Source organism: Microcaecilia unicolor, chromosome 6 (assembly GCF_901765095.1).
Source record: "Microcaecilia unicolor chromosome 6, aMicUni1.1, whole genome shotgun sequence".
Lineage (NCBI taxonomy): Eukaryota > Metazoa > Chordata > Amphibia > Gymnophiona > Siphonopidae > Microcaecilia > Microcaecilia unicolor.
The window spans coordinates 132256430-132280148 of record NC_044036.1 but is presented as its reverse complement, the minus strand read 5'-3'; the positions used below and the strand labels follow the sequence as shown (position 1 = coordinate 132280148).

Genomic DNA, 23719 nt, shown 5'->3' with positions numbered 1-23719 from the left:
TTATCTATCTATAAGTTAACCATCTCTCTGACCTCATGTGCAACTTTCTTTAAATTAGTCATCTTATTTTCTAAGTCTTCTTACTCTCTTACCTATCTATGTGTTCCGTCTATGCTTGTATCCTACACTGTCAATTAAAATGTTTCATTATGTATCGTGTTGACATTGTAAGTAGTATACTATACCATACTTTGTATTGTTATTTGAATATTTTTACTGCTGTAATTGTCTATTGCTCATGTTTGGTTTATTCTTATTTTACACCGCCTTGAGTGAATTCCTTCAAAAAGGTGGTAAATAAATTTTAAGCATAGAACTGCCTGCTGGACGGAAGCTGATAGGAATGAAGTAAGCTGGCCGAATACTTGGGAAAAGTCCTGGCAGAGAAGACATCTAGGCACATGCACTGCACACGTGCATCCATTGGGGAGCCAGGGCAGAACATTTACACCTGCTCCCAGGCAGGCACAAATGACTCATCTACGTCTGTGCTAATGTAGACATGGTTCATAACATACAGGAAAGCTTTCATGTATGCCATGTAATACACGCTTTTATACAGCCCGTTTCTCTCCTAGAAAATGTTTCCCTTACAGCCAATGAAAAACACACTCCAGAATCTTAAACTGGATTCGTTGCTCAGAGGGAAGACAGTGTAGCTACTGTAAAATCAGCATCACATGGTGAAATATCCTTTTCCCAGAAATTAAGGGCTTAATTTTTTTTCCTGGTGGAGGACAATGCAACAGCAAGTGCCCCATCACTAAGATGCTGCCTTGATTACAACCCTGGTCTTTGAGCTGTGTGAAAGCCAAATGGAGCACGCAGAACCTCCTGGATCTAAACTATATCACTGCCAACTCCACTATTTGCATGTGAGAGAATGCGGCACAAACGGTACATGCTGGCGACATATTATCATGGAGCTCTGCCTCCTCGGTGGCATATGGAAGCCACATACTCTTGTCCTAAAATAGTTTAACAAGCAGTTCACAAAAGCCCCCTCTTTGGGTGAGGAGCCTTATGGCTTGTTGAAAGATAGCCAGACTGATCCTCTGCTACAGATTTATACTGAAGTGGAGTAAATATTAATCTGTACATGTCTGATGAAATAAACCCATGCCTGAACCTGACACGGATGCAATCACAGATATATTCCGAAATGTGAGGCATATACAGCTGTAGAGATGTTGTTTGGATTCTAGACTCACCTCTTTCAGTCGTTTAATAGCAAACTCTCTGTTAACTCTATGTCCTCTGTATACGTCAGAAACAGCACCATCGTTTAGTTTATTTCTGGCGCTGAAGTTGTCAGTGGCTTGTTTCACTTCCTGCAGGGTCCACAGCAGGCTACAGCTAGGTATCTTTGGCCTTGTTTCTTGAAGTGGAGTCCGAATAATATGTTGCTAAGAAATATAGAATAAAATGGTTATCCTATCCTCACCTCAGTGTGTTTTCAGAATTCCCTTGCAGGGGATACGCCAGGAAGCTTCAAATTTACCCCTGTAACCCCACTGCAGCATTTCAACACGGCTAGTCAAAATGCACATCATATTTTATTTTATTTAAATTTATTTATTTATTTCAAATATTTGCTACCCGCTGTATCCTCAGATCTAGCCAGGATGTATCACTCATGCTCTGCTCTGACAGCTTCGCTGCCTTACTAGCGGGCACGGTCATATATTTACTGAAAAGTTTTAAAAAGGATTCCTGGCTATGTTTAAGTTGTCTTGTTTTGTCCTCTCAGCCGCCTTCTGCACCAGGGGCTGAAAAAGCTTTCATGGAGAGAAGGAAGCAGCTTCTGCCTCTGGAACTTTCAATTACACAGGACCCAACAATTTTTACTGCTAGTTTAGCCTCTGGCACAACATTACATGCTGGAGATGGAAAGCAGATAATGTTGGGGCAGGTCACAGTGAGCTGCCTAGTGACAAAATCCAGTGAGCTTGAGTTAATAGTTCCTTTTGACAATTCCATCTCATACCACACAGGGTAAAAGGACCCTTTACCACACACACTCTATCCCCTGCTCTTTGTATCAAACAACATTACAATTGTCTAAATAATGTCACCAAATGAAATGAGTTATTTAGCCACCCAGTGATCAGGCAATTGTCATACCAGGGGTTTAGCAGCTGAACACTTTCATTAGCCAGCCTGGTCCCTTTGCAAAGTGTCCTCATGCTTAGGAAATAACACTCTACATGCTATAAGAAGAGAAGAGTAGCCATACTAGGTCAGACCAATGGTCCATCTAGCCCAGTATCCTGCTTCCAACAGTGGCCAATCCAGGTCACAAGTACCTGGCAGAAACCCAAATAGTAACAAGATTCCATGTGGAATCCCAAAGAGTAGCAACATTCCCTGCTACCAATCCCAGGGCAAGCAGCTGAGGCTATTCATTTTATCACACCTAAGTCACCTTGGAAAGCTGCTTTTAATCCCGATTAATGTTGTGAATCAGTAGTGTAGCACAATACCTCTGGGGGATCCGAACTGTGACTGGAATCCAAGGACCGTAGGAGATCCCAAGGAGGAAATGGGGGATGTGGAAGTGTGCAAGAGGCATACTCTGAAACAGAAGAATTCATTTTAGTCAACACAATTCAAAAGTGCATGGGGCTGTGTTTCAAGAATTGGAAAGCTGAAAGTCTATGGTTGCCTACACATGGCTGGACTCTGATTAATAGTTCAAGCACATTACACTCAGATATAAGCCCATAAAGAGAAGAGAAAGGGAATTGATATACTGCCTTTGTGTGATTACAATCAAAGCAGTTTACACATTATATACAGGTACTTATTTTGTACTTGGGGCAATGAGGGTTAAGTGACTGGCCCAGAGTCAGGAGCTACAGTGGGAATTAAACCCAGATCCCTATGTTTTCAGGCCATTGCACTAACCACTAAGCTACTCCTTCACAAGCACAAACATCTTACTTCTTTTAACCTCCTTACCTTATTGTCAGGGCCGTGCCGATGCGGTAAGCGGGGTAAGCACTTCAGGAGGGTGCCCACCTCTGGAGGGCGCCGCCGCGGTGCTTACCCTCGCCCCGCGCCACCGAGGCCTTTAAATCTTTTACTTGCAGTCGCAGCAGCGTCTGTGAAAGCGGAGCGCTGCCGACGTCTCCCTTCCCTTCACGCTGTTGGTTCCCTCAGTGTCCCGCCTTCTTCTGACGTCAGAAGAAGGCGGGACACTGAGGGAACCAACAGTGCGAAGGGAAGGGAGACATCGGCAGCGCTCCGCTTTCACAGATGCTGCTGCGACTGCAAGTAAAAGATTTAAAGGCCCGCAGGGCGCGCCGCGATCATCTTCACAGGGGGGTGGGGGCGCGTGCGCGCGCCAACTGTTCATCTGCGGGGGGTGGGAGCGCCAACTGTTCGTCTGCGGGGGGGGGGGGGGGCGGCACAGACCCTTGGCACGGGCCTGCTTATTGTAAACCTCTCAGGCAGTTCCCCAATGGGTGGGGTAAAAAAAATGCCAGTTAGACATGAAACTTAGATACGCCTTTCCAAACTAACTAATATGGGCAGACTGGACCCCTCCCCCCCCCCCCCCCCCCCCAAGTTTGCTCAATTCCTCTGCCTTGCTACAGATTCATGTGCAGTGACCTTGCTTTTGCTCCTGGATGTGTGATGTAGCCATGCTGGCTGTTAATTTTCAGCCCAGTAGTATCTATAACTATTCCAGGACTCAAACCTCCATTTCCTCTAACTGCTGTGGTAAAAACTAGCCTTAGCATGCCTGTTCTTTTCTGCATGATAAGGTTATTTTTACCATAGCCTTCACTTTCCCCCCAGATTCTGGCTGAGTTCTTTCATGATAAGGTTCACAAGATTAAACTTGAATTCTCAACCAGGTCACATCCACCTCTCCTTCCCTTAGTCCATTCTCTCAACCCTCCAACCCCTGCATCCTTTTCTTCCTTTTCTGACATCACTGAAGAGGAAACTACACATCTTCTTTCCTCCTTGAAACTAACTACCTGTTCCTCTGATCCTATTCCCACCCATCTACTTAACACTATCTCTCCTACTGTCATCCCGTTTATCTGTCATATTCTCAATCTTTCATTGTCCACTGCGACTGTTCCGGATGCCTTCAAACATGCCGTAGTCACATCACTCCTTAAAAAACCTTCATTGGACCCTACCTGTCCTTCCGTTCACCACCGTTGCCTTGACTTTCTTTCATCTCAAGCTATTCTTTATCCACTTCAATCTGGCTTTCGCTCCCTTCATTCAACTGAAACAGCACTTGCTAAAGTCTCCAGTGATCTGTTCCTAGCCAGATCCAAAGGTCTCTATTCTATCCTCATCCTTCTTGATCTATCTGCTGCTTTTGACACTGTTGATCACAGCCTACTCCTTGATACGCTGTCCTCACTTGAATTACAGGGCTCTGTTCTTTCCTGGTTTTCTTCTTATCTCTCCCATCGTACCTTTAGTGTATACTCTAGTGGATCCTCTTCTACTTCTATCCCACTGTCATTTGGTGTATCTCAGGGATCTGTCCTGGGACCTCTTCTCTTCTCCATCTATACTTCTTCCCTTGGTACTCTGATCTCATCCCATGGTTTTCAGTATCATCTTTACGCTGACTCCCCCCAGATCTACCTCTCCACACCAGAAATCTCAGCCGAAATCCAGGCCAAAGTATCAGCCTGCCTGTCTGACATTGCTGCCTGGATGTCTCAGCGCCATCTGAAACTAAACATGACCAAGACTGAGCTTCTCATCTTTCCCCTTAAACCAACCTCTCCTCCTCCATTCTCTATTTCTGTGGATAACACTCTCATCCTTCCTGTCTCATCAGCTCATAATCTTGGGGTCATCTTCGTCTCTTCCCTCTCCTTCTCTGCACATATTCAACAGACTGCTAAAACCTGTCGTTTCTCTATAATATCAGCAAAATTCGCCCTTTCCTTTCTGAGCACACTACCAGAACCCTCATCCATGCTCTTATCACCTCTCGCTTAGACTATTGCAACTTGCTTCTCACAGGTCTCCCACTTAGCCATCTCTCTCCTCTTCAATCTGTTCAAAATTCTGCTGCACGACTAATATTCCAACAGGGTCGTTATGCTCATATTAGCCCTCTCCTCAAGTCACTTCACTGGCTTCCTATCCGTTTCCACATACAGTTCAAACTCCTCTTATTGACCTATAAATGCATTCACTCTGCAGCTCCTCAGTACCTCTCCACTCTCATCTCTCCCTACATTCCTCCCCGGGAACTCCGTTCACTGGGTAAATCTCTCTTATCTGCACCCTTCTCCTCCACCGCTAACTCCAGATTCCGTTCCTTTTATCTTGCTGCACCATATGCCTGGAATAGACTTCCTGAGCCGGTACGTCATGCTCCATCTCTGACCGTCTTCAAATCTAAGCTAAAAGCCCACCTTTTTGATGCTGCTTTTAACTCCTAACCCTTCTTCACTTGTTCAGAACCCTTATTTTATTATCCTCACTTTAATATTCCCTTATCTCTTGTTTGTCCTGTTTGTCCTAATTAGATTGTAAGCTCTGTCAAGCAGGGACTGTCTCTTCATGTTCAAGTGTACAGCGCTGCGTACGTCTAGTAGCGCTACAGAAATGATAAGTAGTAGTAGTAGTAATTTGGGGGAAACAGATGGGCAAGCGGTCCGCTAGTCCTAGTAAAGTGGAAGTCAAAGAATCAGAGACAATGAAGGTAGAAAAAAAAGCCTTTATTGTAGAAAGCTGGATAAAAAGGTGCCCGACATGGCCATGATTCGCCTAGCAGGGCTGCTTCAGAGGTGAAACTTATAGCTTAAGGTGTATTACTATGTCTGGAGGACCTGTTTTACCTGGGTGTTATGGCAGTATTACACCTTGGTCCCAATGCTCAAAAGAAAACGCGGGCACTAGAGGCCATTAGCGCTGTACTTGCGCCTGCAATTACCTGTGCAGAATGCTCAGAGGGGTCTAGCTCAACAAACAATGAGCAGGTCAGGCCTTAGAACAGATAGCACACAAATGTAATCAAGCTCATGAAAATGAGGTCATTTTGTATTCCTCCCCAATGCTCAGAAAAGAACGCCCAAAACAAAACTGTTTTACTGCTGCAAAAAATAATGTCAGGTCAGAGCAGGCGTTAGGCTGTTGGACGAGAGGATTTCTCGTGATTCTCATGCTTCTCTCATGAATCTTTCTGCAAAATCTTCTTTTGGAAAGTCCTTGCAAGCCCTTAAGCGCTGGTCATGAGAAACAGCAGACCAAGCAAAAAAAGAACACATTGATGTCTGTTTTCTGCATCTAAGTTTAAAGCATCCGTGCTAAAAAATAAAATAAAAACGGGTAATGAAAGCTTACATTGGCATCTGTTTCCTGCATCTAAATATGTGTCCAAACTAAAAAAATTAAAACACTTATATTTAGGCCACAGAAAACAGGCGCCAATGTGGGCTTCACATTCGGGTTTTCCCAGGCACATGCGCACAGGAGCCAAGCTTAATGCAGAACTCCTCTGTGCATGCGCCAAGCACAATCCTCCCACTGAACTCCCTAATGTTCAACGCTATGAGAGCGCCTATATTTGCATCTCATTAGAGCTGAGCATTAGGACGTTATTTTTCTTCGCTGTTCTGGTTGTATTTTTACAGCGCTATTCTGAACAGCGCTGGAGTTTTGAGCATCAAGGCCCTTGAGCTTTACCTTGGGTGAAGTGGCAGTATTACATCTTAAGGTATAAGTATTGTCGCAGAAGCAGCCCTGGTGGGTGAAACATGGCTGTGTCGGGTGCCTTTTTATTCGGCTTTGTACAACAAAGGCTTTTTTATCTATTTATTTATTTATTGCACTTGTATCCCACATTTTCCCACCTATTTGCAGGCTCAATGTGGCTTATAAAGATCTGTTATGGCAGCGCCATAGCAGGGAAGAAATACAATTGGTGTTGCAAAGAGATAAAAGAAACAAGAGGATCTGGTTATGCAGCTGTACCATGAGACATTCTGGATGAAGGAGTGTAAGGGTAGTGTTCAAGTAGTTATGTGTTCTCATGGTAGGCTTTGTTAAAGAGATAGGTTTTCAGAGCTTTGCGGAAGCTAATTAATTCGTTGGTCGTTTTCAAGTGGGTTGGTAGTGCATTCCACACCTTCGTACTTATGTAGGAAAAGCTGGACGCATGTGTTAGTTTGTATTTGACCTCTTTACAGCTGGGGAAGTGTAGGTTGACTTCCTTTTTTCTATTTTTTGTATAAATAGCCCTTTGGTAAATGTTGAACAAACCAGAGTAGACCAGGATTCCAAATAATCTTTATTAGAATAGACTCGACATGGCCTCATTTTGCCAAATAGGCTGCATCAGGGGTTTACTAAACACTATACAATATACATACAAAAATATAAATAATAAAGTTAAAATACAATCCACATTATTGCACATAAACATGCAAAAATAAAACATTCTCAGAAGCTAAACATTTGAAAAGTAAGAGTAACATACTTTTACAAAAATGAGGTCTTTCCACCAACAGATGTTAAACTTACAAATATTAAGCACGTGAACCTCAATAGTGTGACACATCAATCGTGAACTATATACAATCAAATAAAAGTGAAATGTGGCATGACATACAATAACATTGGAACATAAAGGTGAAAATTTGTGAATTCAAACACGGTCCAGACCATAAAGGACACATACCTAAGAAGGGGTAAAGCAAAACCTTCCCTAGCTAGTAATTGCACATCCACATAAGCACATAAGCACCGCTATACTGGGAAAAGACCAAGGGTCCATCAAGACCAGTATCCTGTCTCCGACAGCGGCTAATCCAGGCTTCAAGAACCCAGCAACCCCCCCCCCCCCCCCCAATTTTTAAAATAATGTTCAATGGCCTTTTCCTCAAACCCCCCTTAAACTCTGTAAGGCCAGCTGCTGTCACTACATTCTCCGGCAATGAGTTTCAGAGCCCAACTACACACTGAGTAAAGAAAATTTTTCTCCTATTTGTTTTAAATCTACCATATTCTAGCTTCATCTTGTGTCCCCTGGTTCTATTATTGTTTGAAAGTGTAAACAAACACGTCACATCTTTCCGCTCTACTCCACTCATTATCTTGTAGACTTCTATCATATCACCCCTCAGCCGCCTTTTCTCCAAGCTGAAGTCGTTCCATCCCTTTTATCATTTTCATCGCCCTTCTCTGCACCTTCTCCTATTCCTTTTATATCTACCTAAAAATAACAATTAAAAGATGAAAGAGCTGGAACTAAAAGAAAGACAACTTACTAAAAAGAAGAGAATAAACTAGGAAGGGCAGTAATTCCAAACAGTAGCTCCTGAAAGGCAAAAACTATGGGGGCACAATTCAAAAGTGCGATCAGCCATCTTGAAAAACAAGACTACTTTTATGCAAACACCGATAGGTCAAAGGTGACTTGAAAAAAAAAATATCAAAACAGCTCTTAAAACATTGACTGAAGAACTATTGTAGATCTAGCAACCTTATACTATGTCTTTCCCAAAAAACTAATTGTTAACAAAAAACATTACTTGTTATTGAAATACAGCCATGATTCATAAGAGGAAATATCGTACAATTATACAGATATACAAATCGTATTCTATCAAATTCCTATAACATACATTTTTGCTTCCTTAGACCACATTAAGGTGAGAGAGGGGTCGGTGAATTTAGAGAGGATTTAAAACAAGTATTTATTAACAAGATTAGGAAAAAAAAAGATAGTGGCTTAACATTCCCACGTTATATTTATATCATTACTGCTGCCTTGAATCAAGAAATGATTTAAGGTGTATTTAATCTGACCCAATTTAACAATGCATTTACATGGAAATGCCAAAAAGAAGGTCCCTCCTATATCAGATGTTTTTGATTTTAACACAAGGAAGGCTTTCCTTCTTTGTTGAGTAGATTTCACTACATCAGGGAAAATCTGAACCTTAATTCCCCCAAAACAGGTTTTCAAATTCTTAAAATAAAGTTTCATTATATTATTCAAATTCTGTTCAAAAATGAATGACACAATTAAAGTGGATCTTTCAGTATTTTCATCCAATGTCTGTTCCAGTATTGCTGAAATATTATTTAAGTCCAGATTGACTTCTTGAAGCTCTTGTTTTTTCCCTTTCTCTCCCTTAGGAACAGGAATATAAAATTAATTTGTTTACAGGCGGAATAGCTTCCAAAGGAATTTGTAAAACTTCATTCACATATCTTTTAAACATATTGTAGGGAGTAATCCCAGGGAGATTAGGGAAATTTAACAAACGTAAATTTAGTCTTTTATTGAAATTCTCAATCTGTTCCATCTTTCTCCGAATGTCTACATTGTCTTTAATCACAGATAGTCTAAATTCCTGTAGAGAGTCAACATTCTTTTGAACACTTTGAATTTTTTCAGCAGTTTCTTCTTTAATTAAATCCACTTTAGAATTAAGTTCTTGAAATTTACTATTAAAGGCTCTAATTTCACCTGATGTCTGATGTAAAGTTGTATCCATTTCATTCAGCTTCTTCCAAATCATCTCAAGATTTACCTCCGGTTCTTTTCCTGAGGCTCCTGCCTCTGCTCTCGGCGTCTTCCTCAACGTTTCTTGACCCTCACTGGGAGCAGCAGCCAGAACACTTCCGGTAGGCTGCTGCTTCTCAACCAGACTCGTCGATGATGCCGGGCACGAAGGCTTCAGCATTGCCGGTGGTGAGAGAGACGACACCTCTCCCAGCATGGTCTCCGCCTCTCCCGAGGGCCATGCAGTGGGATCCATGTCTCTATTTCCGTGGGAAAGTGGCGAAAAGAAGCGCTTGGGCCCCGTGTGGAATGGGAAGGACGTCGAGGTAGGTGGGGGAGCTAACCTCATAGTCCCCTTTCGTTTGGTGTGGGGCATTGTCGCGGAAAAAACTTTAGCGCCAAACGGGACCCCAGAGCTGCCTCTCGACGCAGCCTGCTATGCCGCCATCTTGGTTCCGCCAAGTTGTCTTTCTTTTACTTCCAGATCTTTCATCTTTTTATTGTTATTTTTAGGCAGTCTTGGATGTGCATTTACCAGCTAGGGGAGGTTTTGCTTTACCCCTTGTTAGGTATGTGTTCTTTATGGTGTGGACTGTGTTTGAATTCACAGATTTTCACCTTTATGCTCCAGTGTTATTCAATGTCATGCCACATTTCACTTTTATTTGATTGTGTGTAGTTCACATGATCGATGTGTCACACTATTGAGGTTCACGGGCTTGACATTTGTAAGTTTAACCTCATCAGTAATAACCTAAAATCAGAAGCCCTAATCATACCTTTGCTAACACACCTGCATTTGTAGAGTCGAGTGCTGTAAATTCACTACGGCTTCCTGCACAAAGAAGGGATCCAGTGCCGTTCCTGGTAGCTTCCGCAGAGGTTTGGTAGGAAGGGAATGATCTCCCTGCAAAGCAACAGAACATTATTGTCACACAGGCCCCAACCCTTCCAGGCACCCATGAAAAAGAGCTGTTCCTTCACTAAGGCCCCAATGTCCAGAAGCAAATGCGGGTGCTAGAGGCCGTTAAGCGCCAGATTACTGCCCACATTTGCTCCTACCGATTGCTCAGAGCCAACAAGCGCAAGAGACAATGAGCTCGCTGGTTCTGGGCACAATAAGCATACAAATGCATGCAAAAGGACCTCCCGTATTCCTCCTCAGTGCTCAGTGGGTAGCTTGCAAAAGAAAGATGCTCCTCCCACAGGAAACCATACACCAGCTCAGCGCTGGTGTTAGGATTGTGCCAAGCAGGGGAGGAATAGGGAGACTGGTAAAGAGAAGGTCATGGAGGCAAAGGCAGGCAAATCTCTGTGTGATGCTTAGTTGCTGTAGGAGGAGGGGGGGACTTAGCCTTCCCAATCCCTAAATTTACCATTTGGATTTCACATTTCATTTTGTTTGCTATACTGCAAATCATTAAAAATGTCTAAGCGGTTTACAATCTGAGTGAAAAAAATAATCAAGGATTTGATGGTACCTTTAACTTCCCGAGAGTTCCAGCCTACTTAATTTCAGTAAATACCCTCAGGCACTAGACAGCCTTCCATTGGTAACAGAGTCAAATCAACCCAGTGCAAGCAATTCTTTTGAAAAATCATTCACCAAACAATCATTCTTAGCTAAGCAAAGAATTGCCTTTTGGGTTGGACTGGCCACATGCTATCTGCAGGGTGTGTGGGGGTCACTCACATTTCAGTATCACATCCTTGGCTCTGTGCAGTTCCAGTTTGTCCAGTAGTTCCAGTAGCTCTTGCACAGTGTGCAATCTCTGCCCCCAACACCACATCAGTTCCCTTGTTATACTGATTCCACATTTCTCCAGGGACTTAATTTTCCTCAGCTCAATCTGGTCAGTTATCAGGTAGGATGCTGAAACATGCATAGGACAGGAGCTGAGTGACACAAGTAAAACAAGGGTACAGCTAAGGAGACACCAGATGCACAGCGAACTGGTGCTGAACTAGCTAGTACAAAGAAAGGCAACATATTTAGATCCAACAGATTTGCTTCCATGTATTATTATTTAAAGGAAGCCCAAGAGTCAGACCATATGAGACAGCCAAGAGGCCAAGCTGATATCTTAAGAAGTTGATATTGTAAGGATGCTGAGGCTGAGCTGAGCTGGGGTTAAAATGTTCCTCTGAGATTCCAGGAACTCTTCAACCTACAAGAAACTGAGGGACCCTTTTACTAAACTGTGGTAAGTGCTAACGTGGGGGAAAACAGCTTACTGACGAAGACTCAAGTGTTTTGCAGTATTGTCCTGTAAGTGCGTGCTAACTGCGTTCTATTTTTTTTTTTTTACATTTTCTCAGGAGGGGGTGTATCATGGGCAGGGAATGAGCATGGAAGTGTTAACCAGCTAGTGTGTTCACATTAGTGTGTGTTAACCAGCTAGCGTGTTCACATTAGTGTGTGTTAACCAGCTAGCGTGTTCACATTAATGTGTGTTGACCAGCTAACAACATTAGTGTGTGCTAACCAGCTTACTGCACCTGAGTTAATTTGTTTTGCGAGTCCCACGGAACAACAAAAAGCAAATAGCCAGCCAGCACTTGTGCTCAACACTTCTTCAAACAGAACTGGAGGGAAGCAAGAATTCCCCCCACGCAGCTCTGAATCTGTATTTGGGCAATAAAGCTTTCATTCTACTAATACTCTCTGCTGTTCCAGTGTGGCAGATTCTCACCTCCCATTCGTCCCTCAAACTTAGTGCTATCACCAATTCTTCCTATAGTGTTACAAAGTGCTACACATTCACATGAGCTCCTGCCTTCTAGAACGTAAATCACATCAACAGCAACATTAACAAGAAAGATAAAAGCTTTATTATGCCTCAATCTGCTCTTCCGTGTTAAGGTATGTAAGGAAGTTGCTCCTCCAAACCAGACAGAAAGTTATCACGTAGGCCAACATTTCCCAGCAGGTGGACAATGTGAGTATATGAGAGGGAAACGTACAACTCACAAAAGAAACAAAAGTTCAGAGAGCAATTCAAATAAAAACATAAAAGGGAGGGAGAGGGGACACTGAGTTTTGCTGTTCAGTTGCACTCAAAAGGAGAAAGGTTTTTGTTGTCAACTTAAATGTGTTTTGTTCTATAGAAATGTAGACAAAAGGAGGAGCCAAGCCAGGAGGACAGTTAGTGGATCTGTGACTGCACATTGCTTTGGCATTTTAGCAGTGGCATAGCTAGAAATTAATTTGTGTTATGTGTGTGTGGGGGTGGGGGTGGGGGAGTCAACAGTTAATATAATCATCATTTATCATTTATTCATTTTATATACCGTTTCTTATTGCTGCTGCAAATAAGTGGGCAGTAGGCACTGAACACTCCATTTCCTATTCCTCCACCAAAATTAAAATGCCTTAGCTGGAGGGGACCTGACCCCCAAACCCCACCAGCTGAAAAAAGCCAGAGCCTGCCCCAAGTCAGCTGTCAGTGGCTACACCGTCCCGCAGATCTGGCTTTTACACCGTCCCTGTCAGTGGCTGCACTTCATGTCATTGGCACTGCCTGCAGGTTCGATACTGACAGGGCTACCAGTGCCCAACGATGATCTCACCAGATCAAGGTCTGGAAATTCTCCCACAAAAACTGAACCTGCTCCTGCTGCCGGCATCGGGGGCTCAAGGTGTTGCCACTGTCTTCGGCTTCTTCAGCTGGTGGGGCTTGGGGCTCTCTACCAGCTACAGCAACGTGTGCTTGGCTGCTGGGGAGGAGGAGGCAAAAGTAGAGGGGCCCAGTCCAACCTGTGGTTAGGCCCCTGGAGTTCAAGAACACACAGCACTCACTGTCAAGTTTGCCCTTCTAGTCTGCTGCCTGGCTTCTGGGTCATTGAACAACCTCCAATGGATGAAAAACTAACGTAAGTGAAATGAAGTGTGTAAATCTGCACATGAATCCCCAAACTCCTGATCAGAAGCAGGGCTGAGCTGCAAAAACTAAATCAGGTCCAAGCAGAGGGGAGATGGAAAGAGGAAATGGAAGAGGGAAGACAGCAGCGAAAAGGGGAAAGGGAGAGAAAAACAGAACAGGGAAGAAGGGGAGGGGGAGAAAGAAAGAGGAAAGGGAAGACGGGGCAGGGGCAGTAATGAAGAAGAAGGGAGCAGAGGGAGAGTCGAGAGGGGAAAAGAGCTAGCAGTAAGAGAGATAACAGAGCAAGCAAGGGTCAGAGGGGCGAGCCTTGAATCCCCCCCCCCCCCTTCGTGGCTTCTCACCAAAACGCATCCAGTCCCAGTCATTAAGGCAGTCCATGATCTGGCAGAAATCCTCCAACACCAGGGGTGGCAACTCCAACATCGAGACCGAATCCGAAACTGCACCGCTCAGAGCCATCCCGACTCGGGAGGCGGCTCCTTCAGCAGCTGCTCGGTATCCCGGGGTGCTTTTACGTCTCCCGTTAGGTGAGCGATGCGTTACCGCGCGCGCGCTATCCCGGAGCCGCCGCCGGCTTCAGAAGCGAAAGGGAAGTGATTGAGGAGCCGCACCCCCTCCCCGGAGGCAGGCAGAGCAGAGCCCGGATACCGCCCCCCTTCCCGGGAGCGGCGTGCCGTCGTCCTCGGGTCGCTCAAAACTAAAGGTCCAGATTTGTATTTGTGAAGCGTAGTCGGTGCCTAAACTTATGCAGAAAGTGGGACAGACTCATAACTTTCTCCCATAAATTAACCTCCAAAAACAAGTGTTTTTTTTGTCCCTGTGTGTTCTACTTTCGGTTTAAAGTTCTGTGTGCAGAGTTCTGGTATTAGGCTCAAACCAGTTCTAATTCACGTATGGCTGGTAAGTCTTTTCCTAAATACAGTCTGAAAAGGGTTTCTAGCTAGGACTATGCCGTGAAAAGCCGAAACACAGCAACTGTTGAGTGTAAATATGAGAATTCTTGACCAAAACTAATGTTATTGTTTTGCAGATGTGATGTTTATTCTATACTGGAGCTAGTCTGTACCGGAATCAATGTGTCACTTTAAGTGAACCTGAGCCGGCCTGGTTGAAAAGTGAGGTGAAGGAAGCTATTAGGGCTAAAAGAAACGCCTTCAGAAAATGGAAGAAGGAACCATCTGAAAATAACAAGAAGCAGCATAAGGAGTGTCAAAGCAAATGCAAGGTGCTGATAAAGAAGGCCAAGAGGGATTACGAAAAAAAGATAGCATTAGAGGCAAAAAAACATAGTAAAAAAATTTTTCGGTATATTAAAAGCAGGAAGCCGGCAAAAGAATTGGTTGGGCCGCTGGATGACCGAGGGGTAAAAAGGGCGATCAAGGAAGACAAAGACGTAGCGGAGAGACTGAATGAATTCTTTGCTTCGGTCTTCACCGAGGAAGATTTGGGTGGGACACCGGTGTCGGAAATGGTATTTCAAGCGGACGAATCGGAGAAACTTACTGACTTCACAGTAAACTTGGAGGACGTAATGGGGCAGTTCAGCAAACTGAAGGGTAGCAAATCTCCTGGACCAGATGGTATTCATCCTAAAGTACTGATAGAACTGAAAAATGACCTTGCGGAGCTACTACTAGTGATATGCAACTTATCCTTAAAATCGAGCGTGGTACCGGAAGATTGGAGGGTGGCCAATGTAACGCCGATTTTTTTAAAAAGGCTCCAGGGGAGATCCGGGAAATTATAGACCAGTGAGTCTGACGTCAGTGCCGGGAAAAATGGTAGAGGCTATTAAAAACAAAATTACAGAGCACATCCGAGGACATGGATTACTGAGACCAAGTCAGCACGGCTTTTGTGTGGGGAAATCTTGCCTGACCAATTTACTTCAATTCTTTGAAGGAGTAAACAAACATGTGGACAAAGGGGAACCGGTTGATATTGTGTATCTGGATTTTCAAAAGGCGTTTGACAAGGTACCTCATGAAAGGCTACAGAGGAAATTGGAGGGTCATGGGATAGGAGGAAATGTCCTATTGTGAATTAAAAACTGGTTGGAGGATAGGAAACAGAGAGTGGGGTTAAATGGGCAGTATTCACAATGGAGAAGGGTAGTTAGTGGGGTTCCTCAGGAGTCTGTGCTAGGACCGCTGCTTTTTAATATATTTATAAATGATTTAGAGATGGGAGTAACTAGCGAAGTAATTAAATTTGCTGATGACACAAAGTTATTCAAAGTTGTTAAATTGTGACAGGATTGTGAAAAATTACAAGAGGACCTTACGAGACTGGGAGACTGGGCGGCTAAATGGCAGATGACGTTTAATGTGAGCAAGTGCAAGGTGATGCATGTGGGAAAAAAGAACTCGAATTATAGCTACGTCATGCAAGGTTCCACGTTAGGAGTTACGGACCAAGAAAGGGATCTGGGTGTCGTCGTCGATAATACACTGAAACCTTCTGCTCAGTGTGCTGCTGCGGCTAGGAAAGCGAATAGAATGTTGGGTATTATTAGGAAAGGTATGGAAAACAGGTGTGAGGATGTTATAATGCCGTTGTATCGCTCCATGGTGCGACCGAATCTTGAGTATTGTGTTCAATTCTGGTCGCCGCATCTCAAGGAAGATATAGTAGAATTGGAAAAGGTGCAGCGAAGGGCGACTAAAATGATAGCGGGGATGGGACGACTTCCCTATGAAGAAAGATTAAGGAGGCTAGGGCTATTCAGCTTGGAGAAGAGACGGCTGAGGGGAGACATGATACAGGTATAAAATAATGAGTGGAGTGGAACAGGTGGATGTGAAGCGTCTGTTCACGCTTTCCAAAAATACTAGGACTAGGGGGCATGCGATGAAACTACAGTGTAGTAAATTTAAAACAAATCGGAGAAAATGTTTCTTCACCCAACGTATAATTAAACTCTGGAATTTGTTGCAGGAGAAAGAGGTGAAGGCGGTTAGCTTAGCAGAGTTTAAAAAGGGGTTAGGCGGTTTCCTAAAGGACAAGTCCATAAACCGCTACTAAATGGACTTGGGAAAAATCCACAATTCCAGGAATAACATGTATAGAATGTTTGTACGTTTGGGAAGCTTGCCAGGTGCCCTTGGCCTGGATTGGCTGCTGTCGTGGACAGGATGCTAGGCTCGATGGACCCTTGGTCTTTTCCCAGTATGGTATTACTTATGTACTTATGAGGTTTGATCTATGCTCTGTTTTGCTGAGTTAGGTTAGTTTAAAAGGGTGATGTCATTTGCCTAAGAGCACAAGGAGTAACCAAGAGGCAGGATTTGAACACTCAGGAGCAGATGCAGAAAGCTACTGCGGGGTTACCAGGGGTTAAAAGTGCTGTTTTCTGCACAGAGGGGCTGATGCAAAAAAAACTTCCAGTGGTGTTAGTATACATTTGTCGCAGGTTTGCAATGCGGAAGGGGTTTCAGCGTAGGTGTTAATTTGCGCAGAAACCTTGACCAACACTGCATTAAAATTAATGCAAATATGGTGATTAGGTTAACCTGCAGCATGCAAAACAAAAAATCTTGCATACATACCCAACTAATACAGGAGGTTTTTTTCACCAGGGTCTGAGGCAGCATAGAAAGGTTGGTTAAGAGGAGTCTCTCCAACCAATTCTGGTGTCGACCTGCCTCTTTCCTTCGTTGAACCTAAGAACCTCCACCTGGTGATCTAATGGCCCAACCCCCCACCCAGTTCAAAATTACTTCCCTCCTGGTCTAGTGGCTACTCCCCTCCCTTATATGGCAGGATGCACTACACAGGGCTAGGTGCCTCCATGTTTCAAGATGGCGATACTAGAGGCAGGAGAGAATAGGCATTGCTCTTTCCTCTTCTGTTTTGTGCGGGTGGACTGGGGAAGGGGTTGGGATGCTGTCATTAAGACACCAGGAATTTAAATTTTTTTTTATTTGAGACTAGCAGGGAAGTGTTTTAATTGTAAGTAAAGGGGTCATGGAGGGAAGGGATTGGAGGTTCAGGAAGCATGGAGATGGCATTATGTTTGTTTGGGTTTTTTTAATGTCACCCTTCCAGTCAGTGCATGAACCAGTCACCACTCATACACTGACAGGAAGGTTGACATTCAGTAGTGTAAATAGTACGGCTGGAGTGTAAATTTAAGGGGCTTCGATGTTAGCTTCAGAACTTAGTACAAGAACGGTGCTGGGCAGACTTCTACGGTCTGTGCTCTGAGAATGTCAAGGACAAATCAAACTCGGGTAAACATAAAAAGTATCACATACCATGTAAAATGACTTTATCTTGTTGGGCAGACTGGATGGACCCAGGTCTTTATCTGCCGCCATTTACTATGTTAAGTAGTGAGCTGCGGATTATTGCTGCAATTTTAACATGGCAGTAATTTGCATGTTCATTGAATACTGCATCCCATGGCCTTTTCGCAGCAGTTCTTTCACACGAGAGCTGCAGCTGTACTGGCAGGATTGCTGCATGTGCCACAGAGAGAGATTGAGCGCAGATGTTAACTCACACGGACTACACAGTTGCACGTTGCATTAAAATGAATGCTAATGAGGTCATTGAGTATTCTGCAGCCTGTAGAGAGGTAAAAGGGGGCTACTGACAGTTACCACTGGATTTTTTTCCGTGAGGTCTAGGGCAGCATACACACGTTTGTACAGAGGATTTCATGCCATATTTTGAGATTTAACTGCGGGTTTCATCTTGTTTTGCAACTCAAAGGAAGTCCCTGCAAGTTTAAAAGGCAGACAAGAAGTAACAGATGTGTGCAGGGGGAAACACCCAATTAGATTGTAAGCTGTCGAGCAGGGACTGTCGCTTCATGTTCAAGTGTACAGCGCTGCGTACGTCTAGTAGAGCTATAGAAATAAGTAGTAGTAGAAAATAAATAATAAAAGAACTTAGTCAAATGCACAGTACAAAGACTGAAGAGCTGCATATTTCACTTTTGAAATGAAAAAGTGCAAACTGTAGATCAGACTGCACAGGGTCTAAAGTTCTCTGCTCAGCAACAGAAAAGGTATGAAATCCTTTCAAAAGCAACTTCTCCTAATGGCTTACATGCTGGCCAATAACTCAAATGACTCATCTTTTCTTGTACAGGCTTCTACACCCCCAAGGCAAGCTGCAATACCACTGATCTCCCAGCTAAAGGCAGGGGTCTGTAATATTTCAACTTGTAATCTTTTGACTCGGTGTCAGGAAGTGAAACTTCTGTTTCAGGCTGCTTATTCATATCCTTCCCTTATTGTCATACCTTTAGCTATGCTGTTAACTTCAAGTTTTTCTCTTTCCCTTTCCTATTATTTATGGCATTGTTCTAATATTGTAAACCGCTTAGAATGTTAACTGAGCAGTATATCAAAATGTTTAATGAAACCTCACTTCAAGCCCCATTCCATGGCTTGTTTGGAAGGAGAGGAATTGGCAGGTCCCTAGGATCAGATTCCTACTTAGTAAATGACTGCTTGGTTAAGTAGGTCAACTGGGGATGCTGCCCCCTGCCCCAGTGCATAACTGCTTTCCTTGGGATCATTGCTGCATGGGAGCATCTATTCAAATAGAGGAAAAACTGTCCAAGCAGTTGCAAAGGACAGCTGATAAAGCCAGAGCCCCCAAGTGGCTGCTGAATGAACTGGAAAGAAGGAGAAAAAAAAAAGAAAAGCCCAGCACTGAGTATTGTAAACAGTTTCCCTTGCCAACAGTCCCCACCCAACCTAGTGCATTGGAGGCAGTGTGAAGAAAATCCCCAAAAGCTCTAGCAAGTAGCTCCTTCATCACCCAGGACTCTGCTCTTCTACTCTTGAGCTGAACTTTGTTAGGATTCACCCAAAATGATGTTGGATGGATTCCTTTAGAACTTCCCACTTCTCTCTCAGACCGGTATGTGATGTTCATGTTCAGTTTTCAAAAGAATGAACAGAATGAGAAAGACAGACAAGTGATCATTCAACAGATTTTATCTGATTAACGAGAAGGATACAAATTGACAAGGGGGGAAAGAGACCCCCATCCTATTTTTCTTTTGTCTTCCTAGTAAGCACAAAAAGGCATTCATATTTTATAGTCATTTACAAGAAATGTTAAATATCTGTACACCAGCCTCTCAGTATAATCTAAATTCTCATTCCCCTACTCTGTGTGAGGTGTTTGAGATACAAGTGATCTATTCTCCTAAAACATGGATGTAACTCAAAACGCAGCACACTGCCTAGCTCACTGGTCCCCAGTCTTTTCTGGGATTTTGCAGCATTGCTCATGCCTGGGTTTAGACGTGGCCACTCAGCCATGCTGCCTTCTATAGTAGGGTCCTTGTAAGAGTGGCCAGAGTATATACTGCCCTCTGACACCTTGCAACAATTCAAGGAGTGACACTGGAAGTGGCCCACTGTAACTTTTGTCCTACACTCTGTAGATCAATGCAAACTGTCATCCAACAGACTATGGAAAAATGCAGTAATATGAAGTGAATACCAAATCAGTCAAGAGAGCAACCATTTGAGGACTTGGCTCAGTGCCATGGTCTAAACCACAGCTCTAGCATTACACATGTTTAATACTAATGAAGTTCACTAGAAATGACTGGATTAGGTTAGATTATAACAATAGTAAAAAACAAAACAAAAAGACCAACACAAAAAACAGCTGCCAGACTCTTCAGTTCCCTCCAGGCCCTTCTACTGAAGGGTTTATTTTCACAGTTTGTGCCTGGTCTTGTATTTTCACTATCCCAATGTTTCAACACCAACAGGGAATCGGTTGGAAGAACACGTCTGCACTGTTCTTTTGGAAGCAACTAGTTCTGCAGCTTCCTTTGGAAAGTCCTTCTGCTCTCATATTAACCTTCCTCGTCTTGCCTCTTCTCTTAACTCCAGACCAAGACATTGGAGGTCCTTCCTGACATCTGGGTGATCTTCCAGGTCCTCAAACAATGACCTAACAATGTCCAGCTTCCGGTAGTCTTCTGGCTTTACAAGACTGCGGATGATTTGAAGACACCTTTCTTTCAGGCTGTAGACTGCAAAACACAACAACAAATATTCACACTGTGAGCTGGTTAGTGTTGTAAATAATGTACACCAGAAAGCTAGTGTCACCTCTGTGTACCTTACCCAAATCTGACAAAAACAGACTTTCCTAACTCCCTGAGTTTCTAGGAGCACCACTACGATTTAGCCATTTAGCAGATGTATAGCTCCTACTTGGGCAGTCACAGCACAATTTCTCCACTGGATATTATTAAAGCAACTATGTGTTTTCTTATACGTTTGAAAAAACTTTATAGGATTTAATGTGAAGGCATTTGATGACAGTACTAATTAGTAATGTGTACTTCTTTTGAATGTCTCCATGATCATCTAGGCAATCTGCAGGAAGTCTGAGGAAGAGTTTTCTGCCTACTAACCAGACAGTCCTTCCCGAAGAATTGAAAAGAAGAAACTAGATGTATCTAAAATAATGTTCACTGAAAGTCTGGGTTTAGTAAGGTCAGATTTTCACAATTACTTTTAGCTTTGTACACATGAATGTTTCAGCCCAACTAAAGCAGAGATGGCCTTTATAAAGAAGAGAGTTTATCTGCTGGACCTGAAGTTCTGCAGATAGGATTAAATCCAAGTGGTCTGAGCTAACATGTAAACCACCACACTACTACTTTTGTCATGTGCTAATCCATCTGCCTATTTTGAAGTCCAGGGTCTAGCCTGAAATGATCACTCACTACTCCCAGACTGGTTTGTCTCCACTTAAATGGATGCACCTCAAGCTGCATATACTAATAGCATCCTACCAATCTGTCTGCTCTCCATCACAAGGTTAATCAGGGGGGGGGGGGGGTCCCTCTTTCACATTCATCCACTTCCAAAGGCAGAAATTTCACCTTTTCTATGCTTCTCAATCTAAAATAATCCCTATATCCAAATCTCTTAAGCGGCTACACTGATTTCCCATCCTTTCAGATTAAATTTCAAGAAGGTTACTACAAGCCATCAACCTCTTCACCCCCCCCCCCCCCCCCATACTCCCATTTACTCACTGTTCTTATACTCTCCTCTCCCTTTTCTCTTAATTACATTCATCATCACCTCAATCAGGCTTTACTTGGATCTCTGAGTTGTCAATTATCTCTCTTCCTTATACCTGTTCTTTCCTAGAATTGGTGTTTACCTTACTTTCCTTCCTAAAAGCATTTCCAGTTCTGAGGCTTTCCTGTAATTCTCCAGCCTTTTCCTTCTCTGAGATATATATATATTATTACTGGCCATTACAGTCTGCTCTTTCTTGTTAAAACACACTCAAACCTGATTTTAAAAATCATGAAAATACATTTATGATTATAGTATTCTGAGAAGCAGCAAAAGTAAAATAGCCAGCTAGCTACTGTGTTAAAGATTCCCTAAACCCTACAAAATAATTGTGTCTAAAAGACAGGCTGGGATGTTGCATGTTTACTCTGTGTAGGAAAATGGCTCTATCAATTCTTATCCAACTACACATGACAGTTTCACAGTTCTACCTGGTAAAGTGATGTTTGCAAAACTTGGCTGTCCATTCACATTCCCAGAAGGCAAAAACAGCTTTTGATTATTTGCAAGGAGTGCATCATCTGTTTCTGCATCTCTGAACACCCAGGGATGACCTGCATTGAATTAAAAAGTAAATAAATAAAAACAGGGCTGGTTCCTTCTGTACCCAAACAACTATGAGGCATATTTTCAAAGCACTTAGCCTTCCAAAGTTCCATAGGTTTCTATGGAACTTTAGAATGGCTAAGTGCTTTGAAAATATACCACTATGGCTCTTTTCTTCTCCTTGTCACATGGCTGCACGTATACTGTGAACCACCACCTACACACGCTTACTTACAAAGCAAGAAAGAAATCTACAATACAGCCCCAACCTCTGCAGCCCATTATCTTAAGAGTCAGCCGAAATTCAGCCCAGATAAGCTGATCTTACCTTAAATGCAGTAAGATCAGCTTATATCCTCTATGGACGATGTCTAGAAATTGCTCTCTCTCACTGTGCAGATCCCACAGACAAAAACTAGTAAGGGGTTCTCGGCTTTAAGAATAAGAACCCTGGAGAGAGAGAGAGAGAGAGTTGCGCAGAGAGCGAGGCTTCCCCATGCCCCCATACCCACCACGGAACGTGCTCATGGGCAGGTTGGTGCCCGGCTGCAGCAACGAGTAGGGCTGCGGCTCTCCCTTGTAGTTGATCCAGATGGGCTTGACGGTGCGCTGCGTGCGGTTGCGGAAAACGGCGTTCAGCGGCTGGCTACAGTCAACAGAACGGAGCCACGAGCTCCCGGGCTGCGGCATCCTCCTGAGTCCCGCGCGTTCTCGTCCTCTACTTCCGGGGTTACCGGCCCGCGGCATCTGACGTCACACGCAGCATCATCCCCGAGGTTAAACTGAGATGAGGCGTGAACCTATCCAGCCCATTATGGGCGATGAAGCCAGTAGGCGGAGCTCGCCGCCATTTTAGTGCACCCAAGGCAGACCCTCAAAAAAAATAATACAAGTGATAAAAGGGCGACAAAGCAGTATAATTTTATGATTTTATAACAGGTTATAAAAACCCAGATCTTTGTTAAGTCCTGGCTGCTGGGTGTCAAAATATTTAGATTTTTTATAGATGTACATACATAAAATTATACTGCTTTATCACCCATTTATCACCATGCATCTTCCCCAGTCTCTCATCCACCCAGTTCCCATGTTTCTCACCTTACCTACCCCCCTTATTCCTATGAGACTGTCATTGGAATGCTTTTGTTTCACTTATATATACTGATGTTTACCAACATTTGCTTATTTCTGATCTGAAGCAGAAGGGTTACCTTTGAAAGCGAATCAAAAAATGTATTGTTAGTCCAATAAAAAAGGTATTATCTTCTTTTCTTTTCTGTGTTTTATTGCTATTGATTACTTTCAAAAGTGGACTAACACAGCTACCACATTACTTTACTTCACAGGAAAGAACAAAGTCAAGTCCTGCAGTTCAAATTTTTTTATTCTCAACAATGGCAAATACAGATGACTTTTTGTATTAGAAGACATATGCAAAGCAGCAAAGAAACTTTATTAACAGGATGAAGAGCAGCCCTGTATCTCACCCAGGAAACTAAACACAAAATGAGTGAAACATGTAAGCACCGGGGGAGAAACCACAGCCAATCACTGGAAAACTGGCTGACAAATTTCTCCAACAAGATTACTGTGCTTTATAAACTGACATCTACGGGGCCCTATCAGAGTCCAGAAGCTCCATAAGTTAGGCCCTTGAGAGATCAGAGGCTATCAAAGCCAGAAAAACTTTTTCTCCGGTATCTGCT

General features: G+C 43.4%; 1 protein-coding gene across 1 annotated transcript in view; it reads right to left on the bottom strand.

Moving 5' to 3' along the window:
• Window positions 1–22759, bottom strand: part of LOC115472469 (interleukin-1 receptor-associated kinase-like 2) — a 64483-nt gene extending 41724 nt beyond the window's left edge. Inside the window, exons 1-8 of the mRNA XM_030206759.1 lie at window positions 22526–22759; window positions 21899–22021; window positions 20221–20401; window positions 13731–13963; window positions 11199–11378; window positions 10299–10412; window positions 2484–2575; window positions 1212–1406 (exon numbers count right to left, since the gene is read on the bottom strand). Coding sequence (XP_030062619.1) covers window positions 1212–1406; window positions 2484–2575; window positions 10299–10412; window positions 11199–11378; window positions 13731–13963; window positions 20221–20401; window positions 21899–22021; window positions 22526–22703 — 1296 coding nt within the window. The 5' untranslated portion in view covers window positions 22704–22759. The remainder of the gene's footprint in view (window positions 1–1211; window positions 1407–2483; window positions 2576–10298; window positions 10413–11198; window positions 11379–13730; window positions 13964–20220; window positions 20402–21898; window positions 22022–22525) is intronic.
• Between the last annotated feature and the right edge of the window lie 960 nt (window positions 22760–23719).